General features: G+C 58.4%; 3 protein-coding genes across 9 annotated transcripts; 1 reads left to right on the top strand and 2 right to left on the bottom strand.

Annotated features, from left to right (window-relative positions):
• Positions 1-549: 549 nt before the first annotated feature.
• Positions 550-9,790, top strand: BICDL2 (BICD family like cargo adaptor 2). Of its 5 annotated transcripts, none has more exons than XM_074028658.1 (10): positions 550-599; positions 2,000-2,295; positions 6,376-6,591; positions 6,689-6,805; positions 6,907-7,053; positions 7,882-7,950; positions 8,066-8,215; positions 8,670-8,800; positions 9,032-9,152; positions 9,227-9,790. In XM_074028658.1, exons 2-10 carry the CDS (start codon positions 2,014-2,016, stop codon positions 9,392-9,394), a joined length of 1,401 nt encoding a protein of 466 aa, XP_073884759.1. In that variant the 5' UTR covers positions 550-599; positions 2,000-2,013; the 3' UTR covers positions 9,395-9,790. The 5 variants fall into 5 exon arrangements, with proteins under 5 accessions (XP_073884759.1, XP_005591094.3, XP_045238363.2 ...); XM_005591037.5 differs by having other exon boundaries at positions 7,756-7,950; XM_045382428.3 differs by having other exon boundaries at positions 1,984-2,295.
• LOC107128353 (putative uncharacterized protein FLJ46214) lies at positions 742-1,383 on the bottom strand. Its single transcript, XM_015442615.3, has one exon. It carries the CDS (start codon positions 1,381-1,383, stop codon positions 742-744), a length of 642 nt encoding a protein of 213 aa, XP_015298101.3.
• THOC6 (THO complex subunit 6) lies at positions 9,751-14,083 on the bottom strand. 3 transcript variants are annotated; one of them, XM_065536979.1, is made up of 14 exons: positions 13,761-14,083; positions 11,926-12,195; positions 11,662-11,773; positions 11,496-11,560; positions 11,318-11,421; positions 11,196-11,233; positions 11,070-11,118; positions 10,896-10,967; positions 10,702-10,804; positions 10,567-10,616; positions 10,415-10,477; positions 10,208-10,318; positions 9,988-10,122; positions 9,751-9,911 (listed from the first exon to the last, which is right to left on the bottom strand). In XM_065536979.1, exons 3-14 carry the CDS (start codon positions 11,742-11,744, stop codon positions 9,831-9,833), a joined length of 954 nt encoding a protein of 317 aa, XP_065393051.1. In that variant the 5' UTR covers positions 11,745-11,773; positions 11,926-12,195; positions 13,761-14,083; the 3' UTR covers positions 9,751-9,830. The 3 variants fall into 3 exon arrangements, with proteins under 3 accessions (XP_065393051.1, XP_005591082.1, XP_065393052.1); XM_005591025.4 differs by lacking the exon at positions 11,926-12,195 and having other exon boundaries at positions 11,662-11,777; XM_065536980.1 differs by lacking the exon at positions 11,926-12,195.
• Between the last annotated feature and the right edge of the window lie 3 nt (positions 14,084-14,086).

Here is a 14,086-nt window from a genome sequence, read left to right as displayed (position 1 = left end):
ATTACTTGAATCCAGGAGTTTGAGACCAGCCTGGGCAACATAGTGAAACCCCACCCCTACAAAAAGTACAAAAATTAGCCGGGCATGGTGGCATGTACCTATAGTCCCAGTTACTGGAGAGGCTGTGGTGGGAAGATCACTTGACCCTGGGAGGACGAGGTTGCGGTGATGGTGCCACTGCACTCCAGCCTGGGTGACAGAGCAAGATCCCATCTCTAAAAACTAAAAAAGTTTAGTTAGCCGAGTGCTTAAGATGTCAGATTCTATGTTGTTGTCATTGCTAATGAGTTCCTACCCCCACAGGACAAGGCAGTCCTGACGGCAAAGAAGCGGCGGCTACCTCAATGTAGGATCTGCACACAGTAGGTGCTCAGTTAACTGGCCGGGCCATTTGCAACCACAGCAGGATGGGCCAGTGCCCCCCACCCAGGTGGAAGCGACTCTCCCTCGACCCCGCCCGGCCATTCAGGCAGCTAGGGAGCGCCCCGGCCTCTCCCGCGGCCCCGCCCCTTCACCTGTGTCGGCTGCACACCTGGAGCCGCCTCCGGAAGAGGGGACGGGAGACCGCGGGAACCTCGGAGGGAGCCCGGCGGCTTCGGGTGAGAGTCTGGGGGACGCCGAGGGCAGGGCCCCTCGAGTTGGGGAGGGACTTGTCCGGCCGCGTCGGCAGAGAAGGTTGGAGAACCAGGGCGGGGGCAGGGGAACCGAGATCGCCGGGGAACCGGGGGCGCCGGCAGGAACTCAGCCGTCGGGGGTAAGCCCAGCCCCTTCTCCGGGCTTCCGACACCTGGGGCCAGGGGTCGGAGGGCTGGAGGCCCCAACACCTGGGCAGCTAAATGCGGAAGGGTAGGGGGAGAGGTTTCCATGTCCGGGTCTCTTGGGTGGAGGGGTTGGGGGGAGCGGGGCCAGCGAGGGCCAAGTCAGGGAGATTCTCGGGAGCGGCCTAGGGGCGGCTGGGCTAGGACCACGGTGACACTCAGGTCCTGCGAGCAGGACTGCACATGGACATCGGGCGAGAGGAGGAGGGGGAGCACAGGTGTGTGCACCTAGTGGGTGGAGACCCCCCTGAGGGCCGGGGCTGGTAAGCCCGGTGCGTCGGGCCCTCTGACCTGAGCCCCTGAACCCCAACCCCTGAGCAACCCTAGGGGAGCGCGGGGCTCCCGTCCCCAGGGGCGGGCCAGGAAGTAAACAGAAACTCCGAGCCGCGCTGCAGTCGGGCGGCCGGCACAACCTGTTACCTCGCCCTGTCCTGGGCCCTACGCCAGGGCCCTGGGAAACTGGGGGGTTGAGGGTCAGGACTCCTGACTCCGGAGGGGTGGGGACATGAATGCCTGAGTCCTGTGGAAAGTGGGGACTGAGGTGGGAATCCTTGGTGGGGGACATTGGAGGTGGGGACCTCTGAGTCTGGAGGGTGGAGTCAAAGCACCTGCTCAGGAGGTAACAGGAGAATGAGTGCCAGAGAGCTGGGAGGTCAGCAGCCGGGATCCGGGCTTCTGGTAGGGAAGGGAGCTGGATTCCTGGGGGCGAAGACACCTCAGTTCCCAAGTCTTAGGGTCCTGCATTCCTGGGAGGAGAAGGGGCTGGGCTCAACACCAACTGCTGAGTCCCTGAGAACCTGGGTTCTGGGAACTGTCTCAGATGGCAAGGGGCTAGGAGCCAAACTGCTAGGTTCTGGGAAGAGAGGGGAGAGGGAGCGGAGGTGGCCTGTGGCCCTGGAGCACTGGAATGAACTTTCCTGGGGACAGAGATTGTCTAGCAGAGGCCAAAGGCTGGGCAGGTCATTTCCTTCTGCTTGCTGCCTCAGTTTACCCCAGGGACATTAACGGAACTGGGTGGCCAAAACACAGGTCATTAACCCTTCGTGGCTCAGGAAGCCCTGGCTGCAGGACCTGGCAGGCTGGCAGCAGGTGGAGAATTCCTGGAGGGCCAGGTGTTGGGCGGAGGGTGAGCCCCTGTCAGACTGCAGAGTAGAGTGTCCCGCAGTCACCTGTCCCCGCAGATGCTGCAGGTGACATGAATTCTCCAGATGGGCCCAGCTTCCCGTCGGGGCTGCTCTCGGGGGGCGCCTCTCCCAGCGGCGACGAGGGCTTCTTCCCCTTTGTGCTGGAGCGGAGGGACTCATTCCTGGGAGGGGGCCCAGGGCCTGAGGAGCCCGAGGACCTAGCCTTGCAGCTGCAGCAGAAGGAGAAAGACCTGCTATTGGCGGCGGAGCTCGGCAAGATGCTTCTGGAGCGAAATGAGGAGCTGCGGCGGCAGCTGGAGACGCTGAGCGCCCAGCACTTGGAGCGTGAGGAAGTGAGCTAGCACTGGACTGGGTGGGTGGCCGGGTGGGCAGAGGAGGATGGGTGGGCCTGGAGAGGACAAGGGAAGGGGGTCAGGCACAGGACGGAGAGAGGAGCCGGGGAGGACAGCGGGGCAGGGGGAGGACATTGGAACAGATCAGAGCTGGGCCCAGTCCCCCTGGCAGTGTTGCCTAGTGGTAAATAACAGGAACTCTGGGTGCCGGGCACAGTACCTCACACCTGTAATCCCAGCACTTTGGGAGGCCAAGGCAGGAAGATCACTAGCCCAGTGTTCAAGATCAGCCTGGGCAACATAGCGAGACTCTGTCTCTACAAAAAATAAGAAAATTAGCTGGATGTGGTGGTGGCACCTGTAGTCTCAGCTACTCAGGAGGCCGAGGCAGGGGGATCACTTGATCCCAGGAATTTTAGAGTTTGAGGCTGCAGTAAGCTATGATTCACTGCACTACAGCTTGGATGACAGAGTAAGATCCTGAAAAAAAAAAAGAAGGAAGGAAGGAAGGGAGGGAGGGAGGGAGGGAGGGAGGGAGGGATGGATGGATGGAGGGAGGGAGGGAGGGAAAAGAAAAGAAAGAAAAAAAAGAAAGGAAAGGAAGGGAAGGGAAAGGAAAAAAGGCGTGAATTCTCAGGCCAGGCATGGTGGCTCACACCTGTAATCCCAGCACTTTGGGAGGCTGAGGTGGCAGGATCACTTGAGGTCAGGAGTTCGAGACCAGCCTGGCCAACATGGTGAAACCCCGTCTCTACTAAAAATACAAAAAAAAATTAGCCAGGCATGATGGGGTGTACCTGTAGTCCCGGCTACTTGGGAGACTGAGGCAGGAGAATCACTTGAACCTGGGAGGCAGAGGTTGCTATGAGCCAAGATCATGCCACTGCTCTCCAGCCTGGGTGACAGAGTGAGACTCCGTCTCAAAAAAAATAAAAAATAAATAAAAAATAAAAAATAAAAAACTGGGTTCAGACCCTTGTCCAGCTGTGTGACCCTGGGTCAGCTGCTGGCCCTCTCTGGATCTTGTGTCTAGCTCCTCAGCAGTATCACAGAACACCAGGCAACAGTCATGGGTGTCTACACCCTGCCTGGCACTGGGCTGAGTGCTTTCCATGACTCTCCATTGATTCTTGCCCAGCCCAATGAGGCAGGAACAGTTCCCTCTACCCAGGTTCTATTTTTGGCCAAATTCTTGCTCTGGGGCTCACATCTGGTCTCCTGAACACCCTCCTTCATCTGCTGCACTGGCCCCAACCACTGCCCTGAGCCTGACCTGGGTAGCTAACTCTCTCCACCAGGCCACCTAGTGGGCATCTCAACACAAGTGGCACTTGATTCCACACCCTCGATTCCATGCCCACATCACCTGCTGTCCCCATCCTTGCCTTCCTACTTGAGGACCAGGGCCTGTGCACCTCCTTGGCCTTTTTTTTTTTTTTTTTTTTTTTTTTTGGCGAGACACGGGCTCCCTCTGTCACCCAGGCTGTAGTGCAGTGGTGCAATCATAGCTCACTGGAACCTCAACCTCATGAGCTCAAGCAATCCTCCCATCTCAGCCTCCTGAGTAGTTGGGACTACAGGCACACATGCACCACCATACCTGGCTAATTTTTGCATTTGTTGTAGAGATGGGGTCTCACCATGTTGCCCAGGCTGGTCTCAAACTCCCGGGCTCAACCAAACCACCTGCCTCAGCCTCCCAAAGTGTTGGGATTACAGGTGTGAGTCAATGCGCTCAAACTTTCTTGAATGTACAAACTCCCCCCAATATCCACAAGCCCTTTTGATTCTTCTAGACTAGACTCCAACCACCCACTTGTTGGCTCTGCAGCCTCCAAGCTGATCACAGATCACAGCCTCCATCACCTCTGCCCCAGACACTCCAGCCACCTGCTCCTGAGTCCCCAGCTTCCACTCTTTTATTATTATTATTTTTTAGATGGAGTCTCACTCTGTTGCCCGGGCTGGAGTGCAGTGGTGCGATCTCAACTCACTGCAACCTCTGCTTCCCGGGTTCAAGTGATTCTCTCACCTCAGCCTCCCGAGTAGCTGGGATTACAGGTGTGTGCCACCAAGCCCAGATAATTTTTGTATTTTTAGTAGAGACGGGTTTTTACCATGTTGGCCAGGCTGGTCTCGACTTCCTGACCTCAGGTGATCCACTTGCCTCAACCTGCAAAAGTGCTGGGATTATAGGTATGAGCCACTGCGCCCAGCCCCCAGCTTCCACCTTTGACCCCTGGAGCCCATTCTCTAAGGGACAGCCCGGAATTTTCAAAAGCTGCAAATCACATCATTTCACTCCTCAACCAGAATCTCCCCCTCACACTTAGAATGAAACCGAAACTCTTCCCCAGAGCCTAAAAGTCCCAGCGAGCTGGGCTCCTCCCTGACCTCACCACAGCAACACCACCCCTTTCTCCCTTCCTCCAAGAAGGGCAGCCGATCCACCCTCTCCCCGACAATGAGGGCTCTTTTCAGTTCCTCCAAGAACTCACGCTTGTTCCCTCAGGAACTTTGCACTTGCTGTCCCTTAATGCCTAGCCTTCTTTCTGGTGGCTCTTCTTGTCCTGCAGAAGTCAACTCAAACACGACATCCTCCTTGAAGGACCCTCCACCCCCACCCCACTCCTTACTCTCCATCACTTCCTGGGTCTCTTTGCAGCCCTTACTGTCCCCCTGAAATTACCTGGCTCCGGCATGTGTCCATGCCCTCTGGACTCTAAGCTACTTGAAGCAGTGAACTTGGTGGTCTCATGTGCCGCTGACAGCAGACCCCAGAGCAAGCGGAGCTCAGGAAATATGGGAGGATTGATAGTAGTGTGGGTGAATGGACTTAGAGATATTGTGTCCAGGCCACAAGGCATCAGCAGAGCTGAATATCAGCCAGGACAATGTGACCTTGAACTTGACAGCTTAATCCTGAAGCTGTATTGTCCCTACAGGATTTGGTTAAAAGTTCTGCTGCCTGAGTTGGCATCCCTGCTTTGTGAAGTTATTGTGTGGGCATGGTGGCTCACGCTGGTAATCCCAGCACTTTGGGAGGCCCAGGAGGGTGGATTGTTTGAGACCAGGAGTTCAAGACCAGCCTGGCCAACATGGTGAAACCCCATCCCTACTAAGAAAACAAAAAAAAAATTTGCCAGGCAAGGTGGTGCACACCTGTAATCTTAGCTACTTGGGAGGCTGAGGCAGGAGGATCTCTTGAACTTGGGAGGCGGACATTGCCATGGGCCGAGATTGTTCCACTGCACTCCAGCCTGGGCAAAAGAGTGAAGATCTGTCTCAACAAAATAATAATAAATAATAAAAACAAAAATAAATGACTGTGTGTCCTTAGGCAAGGCACTTAGCAACTATGAGCTTCAGTTTCATCTAAACCCAGGACATTAGTGATTCTCCCTCTAGTGGATGAAATGAAGTAATGCAGATAAACCCCTAATGCAGGGTACCTGCCAGTCACTGCAGTAGCTGTGACAATTGTCACCTTCGTCCAAGCCCATCCCGCTTTGAGGGCCTAGAGAGAGTGGGCCAGAGGTTAACCCCCGACTCATCTGCTTCCCCACGCTGGGCATCTGGGTGTGCCAGGGTGTTCCCCCGCTGGTCAGACAAGTTTTGGGGCCGGGGCGGGGCTGACCAGGGTTAATTAGAGGGAACTGGCTAGCAGGAGCTGGGGAGGGGGCTGGGCAGAGTCCAGGCCTCCAGAGCCCCTGGGACACAGCAGGTGTGTGCTGCCATGGGCCGGGGTTTGAACTCTGCCAGACTCAGGCGCCAAAAACGGCGCTTGCGACCTCGGGTCCAGAAGCCCAGGCAACAGCTGGAGGTGAGTGGTCATCAGAGAGCCCCATCCCCACCCTTGCCCTGGGCCCACGCGTCCTGTCTGCCCGGAACCTTCCCTCTAAATCTCTGGGTCTTGCTCATTCTTCCTCCCTCATTCTCCCTTGCTTTTGTGTCTATCTTGGACACAAGGCCCCCTTAGGCTTTCTCCCTAGGTGTCTGTCCCTCCATCCCCATCTCTCTGTGCCTGTCCAGTCTCATCGGTGCCTCTCTGCCTCTGTCCCTCTGCCTTGGCCCCTACAGCGGCTCCAGCAGGAGAACCATGAGCTCCGGCGAGGCCTGGCAGCCCGAGGAGCCGAGTGGGAGGCCAGGGCCGTGGAGCTGGAGGGGGACGTGGAGGCCCTGCGGGCCAAGCTCGGGGAGCAGCGCTCGGAGCAGCAGGACAGTGGGCGAGAACGGGCACGGGCCCTCAGCGAGCTCAGCGAGCAGAACCTCCGGCTCAGCCAGCAGCTGGCTCAGGTGGACAAGGTGGAGGAGGACGCCTTGGTCCCCAGTGGGGAGTGGGTGCATTGGGCATGGTGCTGAGGCTCCTCTGCCCCCCTTTCTACCTCCTCAGGCCTCCCAGACTGAGCAGGAACTTCAGAGGGAACTGGACACCCTTCGGGGACAGTGCCAGGCTCAGGCACTGGCTGGGGCAGAGCTGAGGACGCGGCTGGAGAGTCTGCAGGGGGAAGTGAGTTTCAGCTGGGGCTGGGGGATTGTCTGAGACAAAAAAGCCGGGCCAGGGGCTGGGAGGGGGCTGCCCCCCTCCCCAGCTCTCAGGCCTTTCCCCAGAACCAGATGCTGCAGAGCCGCCGGCAGGACCTGGAGGCCCAGATCCGAGGCCTGCGTGAGGAGGTGGAGAAGGGCCAGGGCCGACTGCAGACCACGCACGAGGAGTTGCTGCTGCTGAGGCGGGAGAGGCGGGAGCACAACCTGGAGGTGACCTGCAGGGCTAGGGGATACAACTGCCTGGACCCTTAGCAATGGCTTCAGGGTTTTCTGGGAGATGAGGCCAGAGCTGGATCACTGGGAGGTCCAGAGGCTGGCCCACAAGAGCATGGGCATTAGCCCATGGGCAAGTGGGAGCCATGGAAGGCTGTTAAGCAGGGGAGGCATGCTCTTAGAATACATCAGAGCCTGGCAGCTGAAAGGGCAGGGAGGGGGCTGATGCCAGAGCTCAGGCCAGGAATGACAGCCCCTAGACCATGGCTGGGCAATGGAGATGGAGAAAAAGAAATGAAAAGAGGACGCGGGGTCTGATGTTAGAGATCAAAGGAGTCTGCACTTTGGGGTCAGCTTGCCTGCCTTCACATCCCAGTGCCCCTTTTTGCTACTGTGGGACAAGCAGCCTCAGTAGCACCGATAAATGCTGCATGAAACAATTAGTGAATGAGGAGGTAGACTGCGCAGGGGAGGGAATAGGGCTCTTCGAGGTGGGGCCCTGCTTTATAGGCGAGGAAATTGTGTGTCTGCTGAGGGAGGTGCATGGCCCAAGGCTCCCAGCGATCCAGGAACGGGAACAGCCTGGGCCGATGGGGTGCGGGGCCCTCCACGGCGCCCCCGCGTGGACCTGCCGCGGGATGCCGGCGCTGGGTGCGTCCCGCTGACCACCTGCGCTTCCGTCTGCGGGACCGTCCACAGCTGGAACGCGCACGGTCCGAGGCCGAGGAGGCGCTGAGCGCGCTGCGGAGGCTGCAGCGGCGCGTCTCCGAACTGGAGGAGGAGTCACGCCTCCAGGACGCCGACGTGTCGGGTGCTTCGTTGCAGTCAGAACTGGCCCACAGCCTCGAGGACGGCGACCAGGGCCAGAGCGCCGAAGCACGCGGAGACACCCCGGTGAGCTCGTGGGCCCTCAGCCCCCTTACCTGTGCCATCGAGAGGGTCGCAGGCTCCGCCTTTCCTCCTTTCCCTAATAGACTCCACACCACTAACCCATTTCTTTGGCCCACAGACCACCCGGTCCCCAAAGACCCGAGAGGTATCCAGTCCCCAGCCTTCACCCCCGGAAGAGAGCTTAGAGCCCCCCAAGAAGCGAACATCCCTCAGCCCAGCGGAGATACTGGAGGAGGAGGAGGCGGAAGTGGCCAAGCTGCAAGATGAGGTGGGGGAGAGGGCACTGTGCTGGATGCAGGGCCCCTCTAGCTGTCAGTTTCTGTCTCCCATGTCCACTTCCCAGCCTTTGCCCACTAAGCTCCCCTATACCTGGATCGGTCTTCATCTCAACAAACTTACTTCAAGAGCCAGCCTGCATGCCACCTCCTCCAGGAAGACTTCCTAGACAGCACCTCCCCGCTTAGTTCCACTTCCACTGCTTCTCCCTGCATCCCTCCTGCAGGGTTATACCACTCCCACTAGCCCTGCTCCACCCCACCCTGCACCAGCCTGAGGGTCTCAGAGGGCTCATCTTGGAGTCTCCAGCACAGGGCTACAGCTGCCTGGGGTGTCTGTCGCAGGCAGAGGAGGGCTGGGGAAAGCCAGAGTCGGGGCTGCTGGGAGAAGCAGGGACTGAAAGGCCCATTGGCTCATCTGCCGCACGGCCCCTCCTCTGCTCACAGATCTCGCTGCAGCAGGCAGAGCTGCAGTCCCTGCGGGAAGAGCTGCAGAGGCAGAAGGAGCTGCGGGCGCAGGAAGACCCTGGGGAGGCCCTGCACAGTGCCCTCTCAGACCGGGACGAGGCCGTGAACAAGTAAGCCTCAAGCCATCCACCACCACCACAGCGCCCTCTGGGCCCTCCTGGGCTCCTGATTCCTCTTCTGATACGGGTTATAATGATCCCCACTCCCACCCAGGGGCCCACTGACCTCCTTGAGCTAGGTGTTGGCAGCCCTCCTCCCGTTCGGGTCCAGAATTCCCCCGCCACCCCGGCTCCCTGAAGCCCTAGCGCCCTCAAACGCGTCGTCCGCCCCTCCCCGCCTAGGGCCCTGGAGCTGTCCCTGGAGCTCAACCGCGTCTCGCTGGAGCGAGACTCCCTGTACCGGGAGCTGCTGCGCGCCATCCGCCAGAAGGTGGCGCTCACGCAGGAGCTGGAGGCCTGGCAGGTGAGGGGCGGGGTCCGTGTGCGGAGGAGGGCAGGGGGCGGGACCGGTGCTGAGCCGACCACGGCCTCCCGCAGGACGACATGCAGGTGGTGATCGGGCAGCAGCTGCGCTCACAGCGCCAGAAGGAACTGAACGCCGCCGCGTCGTCGTCGACCCCGCGCCGTGCCGCGCCCCGCTTCTCGCTGCGCCTGGGCCCCGGGCCCGCCGGTGGCTTTCTCAGCAACCTCTTCCGAAGGACCTGACGGCTGGGCCCAGGGGCTGCCCTTGCCCGCTTAGGGGCTCACTTTCCTCTTCTGGCCAATTAAGTGACAGGGCCTGGATTATCTTCCAAAAGGAGATGATGCCCTCCCCACCCCAGGATGCTGGGCAAGGGCTCATCGGGAGCAGGGGCTCATCCGGAGCAGGGGCCAGCTTTGTGGGGCAGGAGCCCCTAGTGGGTGGCAGGGGCAGGTGAACAGAGCTATTTTCCGAATCAATATAGGTCTATCTTTTCTAGGGCAGGGATGGGGCTGGGTATTTATGTATCAAGATGGGACAGAGTAATATATAAATCACTCCACCGATTTAGCCTCCATTCGTGGAAAGAAAGAGCATGGAAAAAAAGCCTGAAACTTTATTGTAAAAAAGAAAATGAAAAACACTCTAAAACCCTGGGCTGGCTGGGGGTGTCGTCGGAGGTCAGAAGGACAGGGAGAAGGCTCGGTAGCCCAGGTTGGTGAAGACATCCACCCGGCAGCTGTTACCTGCAGCTGTCAGGACCTGGAGGAAAGAGGGGCATGACTGGCCTGCCCACACCCCTGCCTCCCAGCCACCCCATGGCCCCTGCCAGACCCACCTTGCACTCGGGCGCGGCGGGCTGCTGGTTGAGGCTGAGGCTGAGCAGCCCTGGGGAGGAGCCAGGCACCTGGGCCTTCAGCTCCCCGCTCAGCTGCCACTGGTTGACACAGCGGCCCTGGCCAGCCGACAGAATCTGCAGAGGACAGGGAAGGTGCTCGGGGGTCACGACTGAAGGGAAGAGTCAGTTGGGGTGGCAGAAGTGAGAGAGAGGGACTCACCAGGTCCTGGTAGAAGGTGACATGCTTCTGTGGCGCCCGGATGGGGAAGACAGTGGTAGGTGTGGAGGATCGGAGGTGCCAGAGGGTGAGGGCTGGGCCCCCTCCACAGACCTGGACAGAAAGGTGGGAGTCCCCAGCTGTGAATTACAGGCCCACAGCTGACAGGGCCCGGAGCTGCCATCCAATCCCACAGTCTGCCCAGCTCACCATCCAGTCGGAATCAGTTGCCAAGCATCCGATCCAGCGTCCATTGTGGGGCCTTGAGCACTCCTGGGCGGCGGGGGAGGGAAAGAGGTGAAGACATGCAGAATTCAAGGAGCGGGAGGGGAAGAGGACAATGGCCATGGACAGACCCTCACCTCGTGCTTATAGACCTCGATCGTCTGGACCTCCTTGGCTGTGCGCAGGTCTGCGGGGAAAGAACTGTGAGTGGTGCCCCATTCACCTCAGCCTCCTTCACTGCCATCTTGCCCTCCAGCCAGCCACCTCCTTACCCCAAAGTCGAACAGCTCCGTCCTCGCCACCTGACAGCACCTCTGGGCTCCTTTCCCGCAGTGCCAGGCAATGGATGTAGTCTGTGTGGCCCCGGAGGACCCGCTGCATGTAGAGGGGCGATATCAGGAGGAGACCTAGGAAGAGTGCCTCTCCCTGGCCTGGACCTGCTCTAGGGCTCCAAGACCCTGCTCACCGTGAAAGTCCCAGTTTCAAGGTCCATAGTGTGCAACTGACAGTCTCCCCCAGCCAGGATGAGAGAGTTCTCCTGTGGAGGGAGCAGGGTGAGGCAGGAAGTCAATGTCAAATCAGGGTAGGCAGAGGGTGAAGGATCAAAGTTTGGACAAGAACAGTCACATGGGGCTCAGACCTTGGGGACCAGCAGCAGAGCATTGATCTCGGGCACTTCCAGGCTGGTCCTGGGGAAGGAAAGGCAGGGTCAGTGAGGAAGTCACTTCACCCCGATGCCCCCTCTATCCATGTGGCCCTGGCTCACCTGTATGGAGGCTGCCGATGCCACAGCTCCTTACACCCCTTCAAAAGGGAAAATACCAGTTGACCTCAAAGGCTCTCTCTGGGTCCCGGCACCCCAGCCCTTTCCCGAGCTCAACTCCTTACCTTCTTGAGCATCTCCGCCCAAAGCCAGGCCTTCACCTCCCCATCCCCAGCACTAAGCAGATGTCGATCGGTGGAGACCATGCTATAGACAGGCCCATCATGGGCTAAAGAGAAATGCAGAACTGAGTTGACCAATTCCACCCAAAGTCCCGAAGCCAGACTCCACAGCTATACCCACCTTGGAAAGTCACCACCGGCTTCTTACTTTCCTCTTTGGCTTCGGAGCTCAAAGCAGCGGACAAGCTGCAGGGGACAGCGGAGGGGACCCAGGAGTCAGAAACAGGGACATCCGTCCCATGAGGGCCAAGTGCCAGGGCTAATGGGTGGACAGCGGCAGAGGGTACCTGAAGATGGCAATCTGCCCATAATTGTTGCCAGCCGCCAGAAACTTCCCACACGGTGAGACACTCTGGGAGAAGATGGTCATATGGAGCCGCTGCAAGGCCTGGAACACCTCTGTCTGCAGGGAAGAACTGGATGAGGCCTGCCTGGGATGTATGAAACCTCCCAGCCACAGACTCCTTCCTGCTTCCCCCAACACCTGCCAGGCTTCCCACTGTCCTGACTTCTCAGCCCTCTTTTGAGGCGGCCCGGCCCCAAGCCAGCACTTGCCCATGCAGTCCCATGGGCGGCTCCAAGAAGACACTGAAGAAGGGGCGAGTCGAGGTGATGCCTCAGGGACCTCTGAGCAAGCACCCAGCACTCTCCTACCAGCTTCCTCAACTGTCAAGTGGAGCTCACAGAAGATTCCATCACCATTAGATGAGCTAGTGTATAGACAAGAGCTTTCCATGGGGCTGTCACTCAGTGCTGAAGCCGGGTGTGGTGGCTCATGCCTGTCATCCACTGCTTGGGGAGGCCAGGAGTTCGAGAGCAGCCTGGTCAAAATAGTGAGACTCCGTCTCAACAAAAAATTTAAAAATGTGGGGCCGGGCGCAGTGGCTCACGCCTGTAATCCCAGCACTTTGGGAGGCCGAGGTGGGCGGATCACCTGAGGTCTGGAGTTCCAGACCAGCCTGACCAACATGGAGAAACCCATCTCTACTAAAAATACAAAATGAGGCCGGGCGCGGTGGCTCAAGCCTGTAATCCCAGCACTTTGGGAGGCCGAGGCGGGTGGATCACGAGGTCAGGAGATCGAGACTATCCTGGCTAACATGGTGAAACCCCGTCTCTACTAAAAATACAAAAAACTAGCCGGGCGTGGTGGCGGGCGCCTGTAGTCTCAGCTACTTGGGAGGCTGAGGCGGGAGAATGGCGTGAACCCGGGAGGCGGAGCTTGCAGTGAGCCGAGATCACGCCACTGCACTCCAGCCTGGGAGACACAGCGAGACTCCGTCTCAAAAAAAAAAAAAAATAAATAAAAAATAAAAAAAATAAAAAAAATAAAAAAAAATAAAAATACAAAATGAGCTGGGAGTGGTGGCGCATGCCTGTAATCTCAGCTACTTGGGAGACTGAGGCAGGAGAACTGCTTGAATCTGGGAGGCGGAGGCTGTGGTGAACCAAGATGGAGCCATTGCACTCCAGCCTGGGCAACAAGAGTGAAACTTCATCTCAAAAAAAAAAATGGCCGGGCGCGGTGGCTCAAGCCTGTAATCCCAGCACTTTGGGAGGCCGAGACGGGCGGATCACGAGGTCAGGAGATCGAGACCATCCTGGCTAACACGGTGAAACCCCGTCTCTACTAAAAATACAAGAAAATTAGCCGGGCGAGGTGGTGGGCGCCTGTAGTCCCAGCTACTCGGGAGGCTGAGGCAGGAGAATGGCGTGAACCCGGGGGAGTGGAGCTTGCAGTGAGCCGAGATCGCGCCACTGCACTCCAGCCTGGGGCACAGAGCAAGACTCTGTCTCAAAAAAAAAAAAAAAAAATGTGGCCAGGCATGGTGACTCACACCTGTAATCCCAGCACTTTGGGAGGCTGAGGCGGGAGGATCACCTGAGGTCAGGAGTTCGAGACCAGCCTGGTCAACACGGTGAAACCCTGTATCTACTAAAAACACAAAATTAGCTGGGCATGGTGGCACACGCCTGTAGTCCCAGCTACTCAGGAAACTGAGGCAGGAGAATCGCTTGAACCCAGGAGGCGGAAGTTGCAGTGAGCTGAGATCGTGCCACTACACTCTAGCCTAGTTGACAGAGTGAGACTCCGTCTCAAAAAAAAAAAAAGTGCTTTGCAGGAACTAGAAAATTAAAAAAAAAAATAGGGGTGGCTCTACTACCCCAACATAGAAAAACGTACTGATTTATAATCCCTACTCTCTGACTTGCGTTAAGCCCCTGAGGCACTTCTGGGTTACTCTCCCGCCCCCCGGTCAGCGTCTGAGTTCCACAAATAGCCCAGGCAAAATAGGACTCAAAGGGCACAATTCCCTGCCCGCCCCGTCCCAGCCATGAATGGACTACAAATCCCAGAAGGCAACGCGCCCCACGTCCGTCTCACCTGACCCAGCGGTACCGCGAGCGGCACAGCTCGCTCCATCTCCAGAACTACAAGTCCCAGAGTGCTTCGCGTGCGACGCAACTTCACGAGGCCTTACGTGCCTACAGCGGTTCCTCTCCGTGGCGCCCTACTGCCTTCGGCGCGAAGGGGGCTGCTGCGTACCGTCCTGAACCCCAGGAGCCGAGGTGAGCGCCGCGAAGACCCCCGACATTAAGAAGTGGTGTCCACCGCAGCCCCGCTAAGCCGGATACCCTCCCCCACCCCGAGGAGCAAGCCTGCCTTCCGCCACGCGCCGCCCTTCTTCGGCGCCCGCGCAGAACCTCGCC

This window comes from Macaca fascicularis, chromosome 20, assembly GCF_037993035.2.
Source record: "Macaca fascicularis isolate 582-1 chromosome 20, T2T-MFA8v1.1".
Taxonomy (NCBI): Eukaryota; Metazoa; Chordata; class Mammalia; order Primates; family Cercopithecidae; genus Macaca; species Macaca fascicularis.
This window is presented reverse-complemented; position numbering and strand designations above follow the sequence as displayed.

What these genes read in the sequence shown, in the direction of transcription:
- THOC6 (XM_005591025.4), bottom strand. Translation starts at nt 13,799, where the DNA reads ATGGAGCGAGCTGTGCCGCTCGCGGTACCGCTGGGTCAG. An exon ending in GCCGGTGGTGACTTTCCAAG is followed by an intron (nt 11,422 to 11,495) that starts GTGGGTATAGCT and finishes ATTTCTCTTTAG; the next exon opens with CCCATGATGGGCCTGTCTAT. An exon ending in TCGAGGTCTATAAGCACGAG is followed by an intron (nt 10,478 to 10,566) that starts GTGAGGGTCTGT and finishes CCCGCCGCCCAG; the next exon opens with GAGTGCTCAAGGCCCCACAA.
- LOC107128353 (XM_015442615.3), bottom strand. Translation starts at nt 1,383, where the DNA reads ATGTCCCCCACCAAGGATTCCCACCTCAGTCCCCACTTTCCACAGGAC.
- BICDL2 (XM_005591037.5), top strand. Translation starts at nt 2,014, where the DNA reads ATGAATTCTCCAGATGGGCCCAGCTTCCCGTCGGGGCTGCTCTCGGGG. An exon ending in TCAGCCAGCAGCTGGCTCAG is followed by an intron (nt 6,592 to 6,688) that starts GTGGACAAGGTG and finishes CTACCTCCTCAG; the next exon opens with GCCTCCCAGACTGAGCAGGA. An exon ending in AAGCACGCGGAGACACCCCG is followed by an intron (nt 7,951 to 8,065) that starts GTGAGCTCGTGG and finishes TTTGGCCCACAG; the next exon opens with ACCACCCGGTCCCCAAAGAC.